General features: G+C 39.8%; 1 protein-coding gene across 1 annotated transcript in view; it reads right to left on the reverse strand.

The window, feature by feature from the left end:
- prkceb (protein kinase C, epsilon b) overlaps nucleotides 1-18,933 on the reverse strand; it is a 126,255-nt gene that overhangs the window by 13,112 nt on the left and 94,210 nt on the right. The window contains exon 11 of the mRNA XM_088933819.1: nucleotides 5,217-5,371. Within this exon, the coding sequence (XP_088789945.1) occupies nucleotides 5,217-5,371 (155 nt within the window). The remainder of the gene's footprint in view (nucleotides 1-5,216; nucleotides 5,372-18,933) is intronic.

Raw genomic sequence — 18,933 nt, forward strand, 5'->3', positions numbered from 1 at the left:
TTCCTTGGACAAATCTGTCGCTACAGTCCATTGTGTCTGCCACAACACTTCAGCTCATTTTTTCTCCAAGTTGCAGCATACAGAACTAAGTAAACGTTTCATCAGCTCTCCCATTACTCAGTCTGATGAGTGGGGATAATTCCTGGACACTGTAACTATGTTTCAGTCGTCTGCAGAAAGGACCAACTTGAAAATGGGGAGTTTCTCCAACTTAAACCCAAGAGCTTAAATCACATCCATACAGTCTTTGTCACACAACACGTCAACAAAAAGGGCATGTTGGAAGAGGAACATTACCAACATACAAAATCCTATAATCTCTACATGAGCAGGCAGAGAGAGCATTAATGGAATCCATGTTCAACAGTGCATCTGCATGAGCATCATGAGCATGATGAACAATCAGAAAATATGACATTCGGACAAGGTCGTGTCTAAGGTTATCACATTAAGAACCTTTTATGAAAGAGGTCCATAGCTGAGAGTCTATCTATGTTCATGAACTGTAAACAGAAATGTAAAATACATTTCTCTAAATTTCTGTATGTTTTGAAATGAAAATGTAAAAGACAGTTTATAGAAAAGTAAAACAGCATTTTTTAGTGTATTTGCTCATGTGTGAGAAGCAATGCTGAATTACACAGATTTTATTTTTGGGAATGAATTCACACCAAATACATAATATTTTCTGACTGACCTTTCAGTTCGTTCATTTAGAGATCTTCATCAGAAAACATGCTCAGATTATTAATTTGCTTAGCAGATGTCCTTTGCCATCTGTAAATGTCTTCTGTTACAAATATTTGATTAATATCGGTGTGGTGCGGTGGCTCTGTGGCTAAGCATCTGTGCCTGTGGCTGGAAGGTTGCCAGTTCGTATCCCACAGCCGGCAGAGGATCCTACTCCGTTGGGCCCCTGAGCAAGGTCCTTAACCCCATCCGCTCCAGGGGCGATGTATAAATGGCTGACCCTGTGCTCTGACCCCAGGCTTCTCTCCCTGTCTGCGTGTCTCCTGGAGAGCAAGTTGGAGTATGCGAAAAGACAAATTCCTAATACAGGAAATTGTATAGGGCCAATAAAGTGATCTGGAATAACATGCCACTATAAGAGAGAGCCTCTTGTGCCAAGTCTGGCAACCTCTACAGAGCAATGAGAAGATGCTTCCTCTTCTTATTCAGCCATGCCTAAAGATATTTATTTCTATAACTTAATTCTAAACAGGGCAAGAGATCAGTTCAGGGCCAATACCTCTGAAACCAGGATTGGATGAATCTTGGAGGCCTAAGGGATTCCTGGAACATTCACAGCTGGCACTAGCTTCATTCTGCAGACAGTTACCTTTTGAATTCACAGTACCTTTTAATTGTTTGCCCTCGCATAGGGGTTGAAAGCTAATCTACACCATGACAAGCTTAAACACGCTCTCAGAACCAGATCGGATTGCCACTTTTTTAAAAAAACCATACGAGGTGGGGGCAGTACATGGTGTTCTAAAAGCTGTTTTTGAAGCTGGTATTTTGATTACAGGGTCACATAAAGGTAAGTTCATGAAGAGAAGATTGTCTCTATTACTTTTCAGCAGGCGTATACTGCATGTGCATATTAATACTGCCCTTGATTTTCTCCAGGGAGATTAGTTGTCCACTATGACTAAATGAACCTTTAGCCATGTTACCAGTTTTCTCTTTCTCTTTCGTTTTTTCCCTAGAATTGTCAGAAAAAGCAAAAATAATCATTTGAACGTGGAGAATCAACTCAGATTTCTAGTGTAGTAACTGAAAGACTTTGTAATTCTGCTAGAACATTATTCCTCAAGTGAAACAATTTACTCTTTATCGGCAGCATTGATTACACAGGTTGTATTTGCCTGGTTTCACCTGGATATTCTCCCAAGCAAACAGCAAGACAATCTGGGGAAATCCATACTTGCAAAGTGCAGAACAACACAGCAAGCCATAACCTTTTGTACGTTCAATAGCTCTTCCTGTGGAACGGTGCCTCACACAGCTCACAGCACCCTCTGCAAGGTGTATGGTCAAGACCCAGCTGGTCCACTGACCCCTCAGCTATAACACGGTCACCACCTCTTTTGGAGAAGTATCATTCAGGCCACTGGTATCTTGAGAATGGACGATGAACAAAAATTCAGTGAGTCTTATACTGTTCATAGACTTCCGGTTACAAATAAAAAAAATCTCCATAAAGAAAAATACAGCATAAAAGAGTGAACAACCCTAAAAGAAATGAGTTTTACATTTTCCAACAGTAATTCCTTGCAAGAATGATAAAGTATATATCGGGTATTGGTTATAACTATTGGTGTTTTTAATGCCTCTCCACACACACGGGCAGACTACCAGTGCTGATGTTATTCAGTCTGCTCTGTGTCGTTCCGTCACATTTGTAACACGCTGGGGTCTTTATTTCTAAATCTGCTCCTCAGTCTCCTTGTCCCCCTCCCTTCTTCAGGGAGAGACACTGTGCTGGGGAAACTGCCTGTTCCTCTTGTTTCAGGGTTCTCTTCAGTAGGAGTTCCAAGAATTTGCTTGGATCATGTAACGTGCTCTATCCCGTGTTTTTCCAGGTTCAGGCAGTCTCATAAGCAATTGTTTAAGGTTTTCTCAAAGGCTTTAGGTGGGGATAAAATAAACAAAGTACAAACAGCAGACATATCCGTCTGAGCGCAAAGGTTTTTTTTGGGGGGGGGTATTAATGAAAACACAAAGATGGCAGGAATTACTCTTAGTGGCCTATTTTCCACAACATTTTTCCATCTTTTATATATATTTAACAAAACTGATCTTTGTCCAGACTTCAGTTTTCAGCATGCAAAAACAATTATGTGCCAGAAAGTGTGAGAAATATAAAACATACAGTATACAGAATGTTCAAATAAAAATGACTCCAAGATAACCGGTTTATAAAATAGCATTTAAGAAACACAAGAAAAGCTTTCATAGAAATATAAAAAATAGTCAATATTTTTTTATTATATACCCTTTGGAATTAAGAAATGGCTGTTTTGTTTTTACATCCCAAGTCACAGCAAATATCTTCTGTTCCCATGTGGGAACAATGAGAATGTGCAGGCAGACAGATTCCTCTGACCCACCCACTCACTCACTAAACCACTACCATTCTGGCATTTTACAAGCCCCATGGCAACAAGTAGGCGAGTCAATGCTGATTGGAGGAGTATCACATCCATCAATGATGTCATTGTGAGACTGCACGCACCTGGAAAATCAGAGAGGTACCTCTGTTTTGCTGGGAGCCCTGGCTGGCTAAACCCAACCATAAACCTGGTTGCACCTAGCCAAGTCTGGGCTTCTCCACGAATCCCCAGTCACAGTCAGCTATTGACATGGCCATCAAAACCCAAAACATATGGATCTCAGTCTGTACTTGAAGTAAGCACTTTTACTTACAGGTAGTTCGAGGTGAGTCACTTGGGAGATTCTGTACATTTAGGCATACCAGAAGGAAGAGGAAGTCTATAATACTAATAAACTTTCCTTCCCAGAAAATCAACAGGCTTGTTTCGATCTTTTTATTTATTTGCACAGGTGACTCAGAGGTAGAACATTAGCCTTTACAGCTGTTTCCACCCTCTATATCTGGGTCTAATTCGACATACAGTATAGTGTAGGATTCTTGTTTACCAGAATACATGCTAAGTCTTCTCAATTGCAAGTTAAATTAATAAGAAAAAAAAGATGGAAAAAAATAATTCTTAATTTTCTATTGAGATATGTTATGTAAGGATTACATGTTTCTTTTAATATGAGGATTGTAACTCTATGGAAACCATCACTTAGCCAGGAAGAACATTTTTATAAGTATATGAGTTAATGTAATATGTCAATAAAAATATCTTATTTATATTAAGATATTGACCTTTCAGATTGATGGTTTGTAAGGATAATCTGTCGTTGATTATCAAATTAAACCTACCTAAAGTTTATGATATTGCTATCTAACTCAAAAAACAATGTACAACTGCATACTGAATGAAAAGTAACTAGAATTTGTGGTTCCTATGACAGTACAATACATTTTGAAGAGATTATCTTCTCAATAACACGAATTGTTTATATTTCAACTTTTTAATACATGGATTATACAACCTCTTTATGTACATCCTGCATTTCATGAGAACTTTAATACTCTGAGAAGGACTGTTTGGAATCACGACCTTCAGGGGATCAACAGCTACAGTAGTTTAAGTTTTAGGATTTATATAATGAAAGGAGATAAACAGAATGTGCTCACAGAACTGGGCTTATGGATATGAAAATACTGTAAATTGTCAAACATACACATAAAAACTTCTGCTGAGTGCATTCTAGGTTAGTTATGCAAACACCAGAGAGTCTGTGTACCATCTCCCATGATGCAAAAGTTTCACAAACAGTGCCACTGAACTTCTAGGTCATATAGCGTAAATACTAAACCTTTCCTCTCTTTTTATGTTAAATTAGTTAGATACCTAAAAAATGAATCACAAATTGTACATGGTATAAAGGATTTAATTCAGGTACTCCTGACTTTCAGACAAACTGTGGGATTTAACTGGATGCTAATAATGTTCAGATATTATATCAGTGTCACAAAGTGTGTCTTAAAGTTCCAGCTTGTCTCCAGTGCAACTGAGAGTAGAGAAGTTTGCATTTATTTTGGGTTTCAGTCAGATGGGCCTTCTTCAAGGGACCATGATTTGAATGTCCATCTGCAAATAAGTTCCTTCCTGTGAAGAGGCCAGCGAGGGCAGTGTGGACACACCAGGGCCCAGCTGGGTTTGCAAAGGAACCATATACCTAAATGTAGACTTACACGAGGAGAGAAGGGGAAGGGTTGCCAAGCATTCTGGGTCACAGTACTACAAGAAGGAAGTGGAGGAAGGAGCTGAAGGATGCCATTAATCTGGGAGGAGATGAACACTAAGCAGCAAGCAGTGTGGAGAGAAACTGTATCCATTCAGTCCTCTTAAATTGGCACCCAGTACTGGCTATCTCCCCAGGGATCATACATATGCAAACACTGTGCAAGACAGTCAGCCAAACTGAAACAAAAAAAACCCAAATGCCAGGAAAGCCCTGTGCAAGCAAACTGCAAAAAAAGTCAACGTTACCCAAGGCCCCTGTTGCTAAGAGACAAAGAAGAGTCCCTAAGAGAGGTCTGGGTAGCCTCATCAGCTCCCGGACTGATGCCGTACCTGTAGATGACACCGTGCTGGTGGAGGAACATCAGCGCCGAGGTGACCTCAGCAGCGTAGAACCGGGAACGAGCCTCGTCAAACTTGCGAGAGCGCTGGATCTGGAACATCAGGTCCCCGCCGTTCACATACTCCATGACAAAGAAGAGCCGGTCCTGCAGGGACAGACGGAGCACGTCAGTGAGCACCTCTTTCTAACTCCGACCCTGTAGAGCTCTCTGGAGCGCAACGCACCTCAAAAGGACTCAGCCGAAACAGCTTCTTGCTTCATTTTGTCTCGTTTCAGCTGATTAAGTATGATAATTAGGTGCACAAATAAATTTCAGTAGTTCTTACTGTACCCTGCCTGGTGTCTCTTACAGTTTGGGTGGCTGTTATCATTGGACTCTAACCTTCGTTTTGTGAACTTTTGTATTTTTTGTTACATTTTACAGTAACTCATATATTATATTAAATTTTTATATTATATATTTCAACAAGCAAAAAATAATAAATCATTGGATATCAAAGAAAAAAACATGGCTTTTACTAAAATAAATTACAATTCGGTAAGTCTTCACAGCATCTTTTGTTACAGCTACACAGTAATATATCAGTATACTCTAAAAACAAAGACAGACAACTCTTTTTTGGTATTAGTGAGGTTTGTCAAGAGCAAATATCAAGTATCAGTATAAATTATATAAAGTATATGTTTTAGATTTCCAGGAGTTAAATGTATAAAACAAGCATTTTTACTTCTCTTAATAGTAATAGACATAGCGTTAAGAAATACAGGTTTACCAACGATTTCTAACTCTTAACAAACCAATAATTTGTAACATATTAACTCTTTTATTTTTTTCTTTTTACTTTTTTACATTTTAAATAACAATTCAACAAAAACTAATCTAAAAACAAAGAAAAAAAACTCTGGAAACAAATACATTTTACTAGGAAAAGGAAGGACAAATCAAAATGTTTTCATACGGTAAGTTTTAATTGATAAACGTTTTATGGTGTGTTTTAAGAGTGTGGTGACAACACAATCCCTAGAAAACAAGCTTCCATTTGACCTGTAGGAGTAAACATATGGAACCCATTGCAGGATATGCATTGGGCAATGCAGGGTGTGGGGGCTGTCTGACTTCTGGTTGAGTAAAGAAAGTTGTCACTGTTACAGTAAAGCTTTCATCATCCAGACTAATGAGGATCAGGCACTTCTAATTACAGCATTTACTTACATTTACAAAGGAATCACTGCTGTACAATGGTTTGCTGGTGAAAACATCTTTCCTTTAAAAAAAATCTATAAAGAACTATGGAGTGCAATAAATAAAACACAAAACAAGCACAGGTAGGTCCTGTCTCACTGTTTGTTGAATAACCAACAGCAGTAATGGATTCTAACTGCTGGCAGATAATGACAAAATAGGAGATTTAGCAAACGCTGCAGAACATGGGAAGGAAATTCCAAAACCTTTAATCTAAATTTGAGACTGGGCAAACACCTGTCAGACGGATATTTGTTTACATGTGCAGCTTGTTACATACAGTATACTGTAGGTAACAACAACATACAGTGTACAGTGCCTCTTATTTTTAATTTTTGATTTATTGATATCCAGTTGAAACAGGTAGAAAATTAAAAAAAGACTAGGTAGTCTGGGATTTTGAAAAAAATGTTAAAAAGTCATACTATAATCATAATAGCACTGCATAGGGATGCCCCATCATATGTTTTAATAACAGACAATACAATGGGAACTGCTACATGTATACAGCTTTTTGTTATTGTTTTATAGCCATTCCCCATCTTGTTGAGACACTGTCTTTAGCAATGATGATCTTCTGTGTGTTACCACCTTTTTACCACCTTGTACATTTATCTTTGTTGGATTTTATTTAAACGGATAATCAAAGGTGTAAATAACTCATGTTTTATGGAGTTGTTCATGACAAGTACGAATTTTCAGTTCAGTTTCATTGGGTCAGTGATCTAAGGGCACTGTAAGATTGCAAATAGTGAGATTAAGACATCATTCAGGAACAAGAGAGCATACTATACACTATTAAAATCTCATTTAGAATATTGCATTCACATTTTGTCACATTATAAAAATCTTATTGCTTCTTTCCAGTAAAGAACACAGTAGATTATTAAAGGAACTGATTCAGAATTTTTAAAATCATTGACAAAGTCAACCCAATGAACTTCTTCAGAGTCAGAAGTGAAATGTGAAAAAATATATGATAAAGCATTTAAAACTTTTTAAACAAACAAAGGGCTGTACAGTAGGAGTCTGGAACAACACCATGCTGTTAAAGACCACGGTCATGTTAAAGCTGATTACCCCAGTATCTTCAAAGATATTCAGATTAGTTGGCTACTGATGACCAAATAAGCTAATTAGGCCACATGCCACTTCTCATTTGTGAATTGTCTTATGTTTCTAACTATTGAATCTGACAGGAAAATGATAAAAGTATATTATACTACAGTATCTGCTCTCATAGTGTACATTATAAACAACAGGGAGCTAGAATGGAGATATAATTTGTTGAATGCTATGTAATTCAATGCACAGGAAACTGAAAACTCCTGAAAAGCCTACCAAGGTCACTTAGATGACTCCTTTTTAAGATCCTTAATTTTCAGAATCCAGCAGATTTGATCTGGATTAAACCTATAACCTTAAAAGGAGAATAAAGCAACTTAAACATCCATCTAAAGTATTGTGATGTTAGTCCTAACTACCAACGGCCATTTCCAAATGATCCTTAAGTACAGCATGCCAATCCTGGAGGAAGCATTACAAGCCTTCTGCACACTTTAGGAGCTAGACACTGACCTTATGTCAAAAAAGTTTTGGAAGTCATTGTTTAGTTCACTGATTAATGTGTGTTCATGAGCTTGGAAACAGCTTGAAAAGTCTTTCAGGCTTTCCAGGCTTTTGGTGGAAGTCCATGTTCAAGCACAGCTTCATTCATCTCGCCAGGTTTCCAAACTGCTGGAAAACAAAGAAGTTACCTCCCTTTATCTAAAGAGGGCAAGAGGAAGCCTGCTGGCAGACACTCAGTCCCCATCCAAAGAAGGGGTGCAACCCAATACAAACAGGCCTATACTGGATATGAATCGGCAGGTTATCTGAGGGAAATGAATTTTTCTGAGGTGCAAAAAAAGGAAGATTTAATCTAACATGGCAGCAGAATGTAAAAAAAACTGACAAGAAAGATTACATGCTTATTCGGTGTTCTGCGGTTTTTAAAATGTTAGCTATGCAGTTTTTTTCCTCTATACATTAAATATGCATTCATTCAATTCGCTAAACATTTATTCCAAAGGCACTTGACAAAAGATGGAAAATAATGCAAACCACAAACTACAAACAACAGCACGCCAATGTAAGTGAAGTTTGCTGTACTTGGAAATAATTATTTAATAGGAATAGCTAATTAATTTGCTTCCCCTGAGGCTAATTAAAATGCTTTTCACTACTGACTTTTTGGGAAAAAGAGGAAACAAGCGCAGATAACCTGAAACTAAGACGATGCCTATCGCTGCTGACACAGTTGAACATTTGGGTACATTTGTTTTTGTACAAGGAATGCAGCTTACATAAGTGTCCAAGAGTCTACCTCAACTTGTACTTTTTTTTTCTGAAACCAAATTTAAACAGGATGCTTAAATAGTTTGTTTAAAAGTGCCCAGAATTACAGGCAGTCCCACCCAATCAAAAGTGAATAAACATTTCCTGCTTCTAATTAGAAATGTCCAGATACTGTGCTCTGGGCCCAGCCAGCTAAAATGACTGAAGAAAGGCTCAGATCTGGAGATAGCACACCAAGGCTTGACACGTTCTGCTTCTTCTACTAATTCCAGCTTAAGGAACTGGCAGTTTAGAGCTAGTTAAAGCCTTTCCGTTAAAATAGCTGTGACATTGTTCTTTTCTTATGGAAATGTACTGGTAAATAGTAAATAGAAATGTATTATTCTGTTTACCAGAGAAAAACTTAATAACTGCCAGTGTTCAATGGTAAGATAGCCTACATTTCTCAATTGTGTGATTCCCATCCTATTTTTACTTCATACTATGGACTAAGAGCTCCAAATGACCTTACACTGTATGTACTGTACCTCACCTAAAGTAATTGCTGTTCTTTACTGCAAATGTACTACACACAGTTCTCTGCCTTGAAAAAAAATCTCTTTGTGAAGTTGATAACAGCAGGAAATAATTATAATTTGAGCACAGATTGTATTGTGTGTGGGACTGGAAGACAGTCAAGAATGTTTATCGTTAAATCCTAGAAGAACTCATTGGCCTTTCTCTGTACCACACAGAGGGTTCTCAATCTCTCCTGCCCTGTAATCTGGAACTGCCCTCCTCTCAGGCCAATCTCACAATAATGTAATGTCACCCTATAACTACAGTACGTGTTCACTGAGGCGCTTTCAGACAGGAAAGGATTTTTTTACAATGTTTTCCAAGTATTTTTGTTACTTGCCCACCCAATGTGGAGTTGCAAATGGTCTGGTTTTGTGTCTCGGCTCACGACTACAAACCTACAGCCACAAACGGGGAAAAGGAGGAAGGGTGGCAGATTCCTCTTAGTCTCACATTTTAGCATGACTCTTCGCGCACCACAATCTCGTATCAGGGCTTCATCTCTGACTGAAGGAGAGGCATGTTCCTTGCCCTCCACATCTCACGCCTGGGCATTCACAAGGCTCATTGTGTGTCAGAGCGCTGAGAGATCCTTGACTGACTAAAGACAATTATACCCTCCCTACCTCTACAAATGGCTGAGTTTCTGGGCAGTTTCTGTCACAGTTCTTGGGCAGTTTCTGTCACAGTAACGTCGTGAAATGAACTAGGTCCAAAACCGAGCCTTTAAAACTAAAGTAGGCAGGGCAGGATTTCACATGTGCCTTTAAATGGAAAGACATTCATGTGTTAATTCAGCATTACAACTATTCTCAAATGTGAACAGCTATTAAATGCCCGTGTACAATAAATGTTTAATACTGATCAGCTGTCTTTTTAGTTTTGCTGAGCAATGCCATTCCATCCGTATTCTAAGCTCATCTTCCCATTAAGGGTTGCAGAAGAACCAGAGCCTATCCCAACAGATGCAGGGCAGGGTACACCCTGGATGGGATCCAGTCATATCCAATATGTTAAATAATTTTGTAAATCTTTAAGACAGTTTATAAAAGGCAGTAACGGGAAAGCTAAAATGCTCAAACTTCTTTTTGTTTTATTTTTTTCTCTTCTCAAAGAACGACAAATTGGGAAAACAGTAGTAATTGGGAAACAAAACTGGAAACAAAGCAGCAACTAAACTGTGCCTGTACCTACTGTAACTGGCATTTAACGTAAATAACAAATGTCCGTATTGCAGATATCAATCTTGTAATATACTCCCATCAACACTGAATTAAGTGAAATGAGAAATAGAATAGCTATAAAATGATGCAATTCTAAGGATGTCCTGGGTTTATGGGATGTTATAGAAATATGAAAATCTAAGGACCCACAACTGAGCTACAATATCTTGGATTTAATTTCAGTTTGATTTCAGGCGCTTTCTACGTGGAGTTTGCTAGTTCAGCCTGCGTTTGTGTGGATTTTCATGAGGTACGCTGATATCATCTCCTAATGACATACTAGTTAGGTTTATCGGGGCCTAAATTGATTCTGTGTGTGAGTGTCCTCCAATAAACTAGTGTCCCACCCAGGTTACAGCCACACTCTCCTATCCCAGCCACTCACTTATGTGATACCGTAGGACTCTGAGCATGAATCACACGGAGGTGGAGCTGAACAAGCTGGTTCATGAACTCTTATTGTTGCATTTCACCCTAAAACTCTCACCAGAAGATTTTTCTGCATTACAGTATTCATCAACAAAATTAAACTTCTTGCAAAAAAGAAAATTCTAAGCAACTTTGATGAAGTAGCCAAGTCTCAGAATTACAAAAAAGTCACAAGAATTAAATTAAGTCTTTGATTCTGAGTCAAACTGACAGCTTAACAGCAGAGTGATGGTATATACTGTAATTCATGTATGATCAGCAATATGCTGGTTTGCAAAACAACATTTCATCTTGGAGATGTGAATTTCACTTGTTTGACTAAACAACGGCCTTCTCTGATGTCCTTCTCTAATGCCGCCAGAGAAAAGTTTATGCAGCTTTTTGATGGCAATCTTTTTTTTAATATCACATTCATTTAATCTTACACTAGGTGTAAAATCTGCCTTGAACCAATAAAGACAAAAATCCTTTTTTATTTAGACATTTTAAACGGCTGAATATGTTCAATGCCAATACGTGATTTGGTCTTTGCCAACATTCAAATTTTCAGAAAATGAAATATGTCACTGTTTGATTTTTACAAGTGGATCCTCAGATGTATCCTGCCACAAAAACTCCATACTTAGAAAGGAAACAAGGCCATAGGGCCGATTCTTTGGAGGTGTACAGGAGATACAGTAGAAGACAAGACAGGCAGCTGTAGGAAACGTTTGTTTAGTCTCCAAAAAGGCAGCCCACGCTTATATAACAGATTATGTAAGTGACACAAATAGCCAGGCAGACACCCTAGGTTTGATTGACCTTGAAGAGGGGTACCCCAAGACTTGCGCACTGAAAATATAGCTGAGCCCTGCTGCACAATCACAATATGCTCAACGTTCATTTGGAAGCACAAGGCAAGTTAGCAGCCAAAAGAAAATACTGATGTAAAGACATTGGCAGGAGGTGAGAGGGAATTAAGGCCATCCTGTTACACAGGATAAATCAATTCATTCATCAGCTGCAGAATCCTGCGTTTCACTAAATAAACGGCATGATTTATTACATGACTTTAAAGAACTGATTGTGCTTTCTTACTTTACAGCTAATATAATAAAAACAACCCTGTTTGTCTCTGTAAACGCTAAGGTTTGTTGGCTTCAGCCCCACACGTTATTCTAAACTGTTAACTGTTTAAACATCACTTAACAGAGTATCCTTCCAATGGTTGCAGGGTTGCAGTCAAACGCCTGTTACCCAAGTGTAAATTGATTTCTTTTCATTTTGGTTGACATTAAATGCAAATATCGTGCTGGCAGCTGCCATTCTGCTGTTTCTTCTACTTTTTTAGAATTGATTCCACCCAAAGTGCTGAAATCTGGGAAAGCTGTGAAGATCAGAGGAGTGATAGAAAGTGCAGGGGGGGGTCTCGTTCAAACACTTTCATGCAGGAACATGAGTGGTGATTGCAAGGAAACAGAAACTCTCTGACACAATATGATTTCAACATCAGCACAGCCAGGTGGCACAAACACACACTCACAGAGGGGACAGAAATAGCCACGCACGAGCGCATGTGGTAAAACAATCAGGGAATCGTGAGCGAGAGAAAAATAAAAATCTTTTGAAAATGCAGAGGTGGGGTTGGAGGAGTGGGGGGTGGACTTCCAGGATACAGATATGCTTTCAGAACTTGGTATCTTAAGTCACACTTGCATCCGTTAAGAGTACTGTATCTAAAGATAGTGGGATATACGGCACACGGTCTATACACATTGCCCAAACAACACACTACAAAAAGGCAACAATTTAAAGTAATGTACCATACTGAAGTGTGTTTCCAAGGGCATCACGCTAACCTCGAGTTTATGTCTGCTGATAAGGATACCATTAATCTGTGTAGGGCACCAGATGCTTTAAAGGCATTCCTAGGTCATGTCTGACCATGACTGCACCATGGACACTGACCCACGGCAAATAGCTGAAAGGTTATCTGAGGGCTTTACAGTGTGCTTCCAAGAGCAGCCATAACACAACACAACTCTCTGTTCTGACTACCAGTCCAGGGAACATCCAAATCCAGCCATCTGAGTGACTCTGTTGTGTCCCCTGTGTCATCATTACAATCTACTCCAGAGCTCTTACTGTTTTTAATTGAGGTTTTTAAAGGCAATAACAAAACAGTTAAAACAAAATGATGGGTTGAACTCAAAGGTACCAAAAGGCCTCTTGCTGAAGACAGCTTCATTATATACCCCTGATGGAAAAAACATAACAATAAAAACCCCATGATTTTGAAAACCACTACAGTAATAAAAGTCTATTAAGAGTCTATTAGAAAGGTTGACTATAAAAGGCAAGTATTTGAGGTTGCCGTGGTTTCCAGGCCCTTTGACGTCATATTTTAGTGTTGACAACACCTTATTGGATACTCCCATTTTGTTGCTATGGAGTAACTGCTGGCTCCTAGTTAGTATTTACATATGAACAGAGCCAATAGCCCACATTCATCAAGTGCTCAAAAATGAATTGCATCAACAGTGGCATGCACCATAGATTGACCCCTAAAACAAAATCCACTTTCACGTTGTTTCTTATTTTCATTCCTAATTTCTGAAGTCAATACAAGCATTAATTTATACAAATGCAGACCCAATTGGTAATCCTGTCATTGGGAAACTGCCTGTGAAGCAACACAACACCTTCCAGAGCATTTGGATGTGAGATTTCAGATATATTTTACAAAAACTGAACACTGCCAAAGCTAGCTTTCTCAGGTGGTGTGAGGGCTGCCCTACATTTTCATTTATCAGACCTGATGACCCCCACAGTAACATTTGTCAGCTATCAGGAAATGGAAATTACACAGACTTAGACCTTTTAAGGCCTCATCCTTTGTCAAAAAGATTAGTTTTGAACAGCACTGGCTTATTGTCTATTTCATGAATGATAGTTGTAAAGGTTTGTTTCAAGTCAAATGGATCCTTGCAACCAAAGAGTTGTATTGACCTTTCTGTGCATACGACAAAACAAAATGACAGGTTAGCTAGCTTCTTTTACTTTAAACACAAACAGAAACTAAAAATATAAATCGTGCAAAACAAAAAACACATCAGACAGGGCTCGTTTTGAAACAAGAAAATGAACACTAAGCGGAAATTGACTAAGCAGGAAGACAGAACATGCAGCACCTCTTGATCAAACCTGATTTCTTGAACTGCAAGAGGTGAGATCTCTCTGCACAAACTCTTTCACTTTACAAATTACTTATTTGTGCTTCAGATTTGACCTTCTGGGTTTCTCAAAGAGTAACAGAGGTTATTGTTTACAGCAGAAATGTCTGAGTGAAAATTGCAGAAGAACTGAAAAAAAAGGTGGCAGAAGAAAATGATTATTACCACCGTTGGCAGCAGCAGTAGACACAGTAACTGAAGCAGAGCTGTGTTTCAGAAAAGAGTGGTGTTAAGTACTAAGGAGGAGGATGCTTGCAAGGGAGTAGCAATACATAACAGACTGAGAAGCTCTGAAGTGCCTGAGGGAGGATTAATGAGGGATTACCACTGACGCCCTCATGTACAGATAAGGTGTACACAGGTAGCTGGGTATAGCCATCGATCTCTGTCTGCTTTCTTATAGATCGAGGTTTCCAGGGCTACGAGATGAAAGATGAACCTGAAAGCCTGTTTTCTTCGCTCACTTTGCTGAGAGCAACAGACAACAGGACAGCAGGGATCCCAGAGGACCCGGGTGAAGCTACACAGGGGTCCACTGAAATTACCCAGCTACACTGCCACTAAACACCACCACTGGCTCTGCATCTTCAAACAGAGCAGTACACACGGCAGGTCTGGAAACCCAACCTCTCTGCGAGCAGGAACCACTATTCATAATGTCTCATGGGCTTCAAAGTGTTTTAATCTTGCATACACAGCCTTATGTACTGTGAATCCTTTTGATGTATCAGACAGATAGAATATACAAAATCACCTGGAATATTAATCCCAAAGCCAAACGTTGTACAGCAAACCCTACATGGATCCTCTACAAAACATGTTTTTAAAGAGGACTTGACTTTTGTTTACTTTTGCTTCTTTAAAAGAAAGCTATTGCATAGTGAAATGGCACCAACTCAATGCTGTGGACAAGAAAGAAATCAAACAGCTACCTGCTGTGTTTTTACTGTGAGAAAGACAGAAAAAGAGAGAGGGAAAAGCATAGTTCTCCATCAGTTGACACGATTAAACAGTTTGTCCCTTCTTGCAACAGAAGACCCTTAGGACAGCTATTTCCAAACACATTGAGTGCTCAGTGGAATATTCCCACGTTCTCATGCGCTGGGGTCAGCCAGTGATAACAGTGCTGTGAGCCTGATGCACCATGAGGGGCTACCCAGCTCGGATCAGCGTGCAGTTGGATAGGGGGGATGTGGGCGGACTGCTCACACACTCTCCACCACAGACTGCAGTCCCCTTTTACCTACTGCAAACCGCAGTGTGAGCAAGAACATAAAATAGAAGCATATCCCTACATTATGCTCATACATGGCACATAAAAAGCAAACTGCCTTATTCAATAACTGTATGCAGAAAAAAGCACATTGGAGCAATGAAGTTTATTGCTCATAAAAATGGGACCATGGGGAACACATTACCATGGACAGCAACAGTACACATCTGAGAACAATAACCTAACCAGCATCTGCAAGAAGATACATACAAGCTGGTCTAAACACAGATGGGCCACACTGATCTGATATGGCCCTCTGGCATGCACAATGCTATCCATTTTGTGTGAGTCCTACATTTCGCAGCTCTATTGTTTGAACAGTTTTATGAATTGACCAACTCATTAAAAGCACCATGTACAGCACATATATTTACATGTACAGACAAACACAAATAAAAGCAAAAAAAAAAAGATCAGCCCTGTTCAGTCTTCGTTCACATTTTTCACACCAGCTACTCAAAACATATTTTCCTTAGATGGTCCACTCTGGATTACTGAAGGAATTAATTTGCATATTAAATGGCTTAAATGATTCTGTGATGTGCTGTATTTCACTTATCACTCCATAACTTGTGAGTAGTTTCCTAAAAGCAAAAATCATTATTTTAGGTAAGGAGAATGTGTTCTTGAACATTAAACATAAAAGGATAACACTAAACAAAAGCCAAATTGCAATGAAGAAATTTGATCAAGTACAGCCTTACAAATTCGAGGCCTGTGTATCAAAGTTTCCCTCAGAATTAATTATATGGTTCTCTTCAGGTCTGTATATTTTTTTTGTGAATATCACAACTCTAGAATGGGTAAAGATGAAACACACTGTGACAATCAATACTCCTACAAATGCACAAAAATATATTATTGTATTTCTAGGAAATGCTGGGAGAATTAAGATAATAAGTTAAATGTTACTCCCTCCCGCCATGCTAGTCTAGTCTGCCGGTATGAGGACAGCATGAAATGGTTTCCCCTGCAAACGTGACATTACAAGGACAACACTAAAGCGGTGTAAGACACCGAGATGCCTGAGAGGCTTGCTCCATGACCATGATCTCAGGGCTCCACCCAGTAAACTACCATCCTGGCAGGCAGTGACTCCCCCGGTCTGGCTGTACTCTCACACCACAGGCCCCAGAAAGGTCAGCTGGACCCTAGCGCACTGCCCTGCCAACAAAAACACTGCCACCGCCCGCACAACAAAGTGCGACAACAATAAGATATTCTCCTACCTCCTAGCGTCCAGGAAGTGAAAGAAAAACATGTTTCAAGCAGCAGAGAGATGAAATGAAGCCCTTTAAGTCTGTTTGTTTTTTACTGCCCCCCTCCCCTCCCCCCACTCACCATCATGTTTGCAGAAAGGGCAAGGGGTGGGGGGGGGCAGGAATTCTGTTCAGTTTCCCGCTCACGTGCTGAAGAGCTCCTATGGGCCAGCTGTACAGGGACAGTCAACAAGAATCCCTCCTGTCAAAGCCACTGGAAGCTGGGTTCCACCAGCAGAATCCAGGAGTAGAGTACAGTCTCCCTGCCTGCTCACGGAGGTGCCTCACCGGTCCAGTATAGTTCTCCCAACTTTCTACTTTCTACATCATGATACTGTCTCTTTACAGACTAATGAGGCTAATGGCCCCTATGGCGCAGGTGCTGACACGCTTAGGAAGCCGTTAACCAGGGGCCTAACATAAGGAAAACGCCTTGCATTCCTCTATGCAAATGTTCTACATCTCCTCTTAAACATATAGCCCTCAGAACTTTAAGATTAAACAACCGGTTTGGCTTCAAAAATAACTCCCCACCCCAGCCCGAGTTCAGTGACTGAGGAATAACAAACTCTGGTGACCCCAGCGGAAAAAAAAAAGGGCGGCTGAACACTCAGTTAACATTGCAGCCCCGTAGCGAGGCAGGTGCTGTGATGCTCTTGCACTCTGATCGCAGCACTGTTTCCAGGCAACATGGTGATGCAGAGTTCCGCGCACTAGCCCGTCCAGTGCGAGAGGGACGTGAGGCACATGGACTCTGGAGTCCAGCCCGCAAAGGACACTGACCACGGAGAACAGGCCGCTGCCCGACACGTCCCGTTCTTGACAGTGTTTTTTGAACAGCACAAGTTTAAACTAGTAGAATATTAATACAAATCAAGATGTGGGTGGACAGTTGCAAATTAACAGCCAACAAGAAAACAATTCCTCCTGCTAAAATCCATTGCCAAAAAGAAAAGAATTGAGACATAGACTAGGGCATGCACAGCTCACAAGTGAATCGCTATCAGTCCGCCCCCGATCGGTAATCGTTGTGGCAAGCTGGAGCCTATCCCAGAAGCACAAGGCTGGAGGGACTCCACACAGACAGATGCCCAAGGCTCCAATCGAACCCAGGACCCTGGCAGCTGTGAGGCAGCGACACTAATTGCCACACCTCCGTGGCCCCCCCGAGAATCAACGTCAAAATAAACACTTAAGTGGCAGTTCTTATAAATTAGAGGAAAGGAAAAAAATGATACCCTCGAGCAGTGAGGAAATTAGGCAAAAACAGGTGTATTTATTTATGAACTTCTGTATGTTTGTAAAATGTTCTGGTTGGGCTGAGCTGCACAGTAACACACAATGTTGGCAAACTATTTTTTCGAGCCCTGCTTGTCTTTCTCCCCTCACAAAGGGCCCTTTGCCATCTGTTGAAGGTCTCCTAAGAACTGTGCTATGTAACTCCAGTTAAGGACAGCCTCTTCCCCCTCTTCTTCACGCACTGGAGAAACGAGTTGTGAACCATGCTCTGTGTTTGTGATAATCCTCTTCCACTCAACCAGCCTGAGATATTTTGTTCTTGTTGTATAAGCATGCCTATAAGAAGTCCAAACAAGTCCTGAAACAGTTGTATAACATTATTTACATTTCTGGGATGTAATTAGAGTGATAAGGCTATGGCAACGATCCTAAGAGTGATTAAGGCCACATCATTGTGATGAAACTTCGGTTCATTAAAAGGGCAGACTTCAGAAAGGTTTGCTTTCCATACACCATTTAACACCCCTGACATCACCCCCCTTTGCAGTTTAGCTTTCATTTCAAACTAATGCTTCAATTTGGGGAGCAAGATGTAATTTTAATGGTTGACAGACCTCAGGGTAGTACATGGTGCTACTCGTAAAGTAAGCAAGCCTAGATACAGAAATAAAATCTAACATCTTGTTTTAAATTAGGCATTCAAGAGACTTCAAATGGAGCAAGTGAACTGTAGGGATCATTGTGAGTTCAGTGTTTCTGTCTCTGTGTGCAGAAGCTGGATCTTCATTATTAGTTAAATAAGCTACTCTTTTTTTTGTCTCTGTTCACTATAAAGTTACAAACCTGTTAAATTGGTAGAGTACTTCAGATAGTAGAAATTAAGATACTGTAGATTGATCAGATCATCAAGGTCTTTTAACAATGGCTTTTATAT

Source organism: Atractosteus spatula, chromosome 15, assembly GCF_055471065.1.
Source record: "Atractosteus spatula isolate fAtrSpa1 chromosome 15, fAtrSpa1.hap1, whole genome shotgun sequence".
NCBI lineage: Eukaryota > Metazoa > Chordata > Actinopteri > Semionotiformes > Lepisosteidae > Atractosteus > Atractosteus spatula.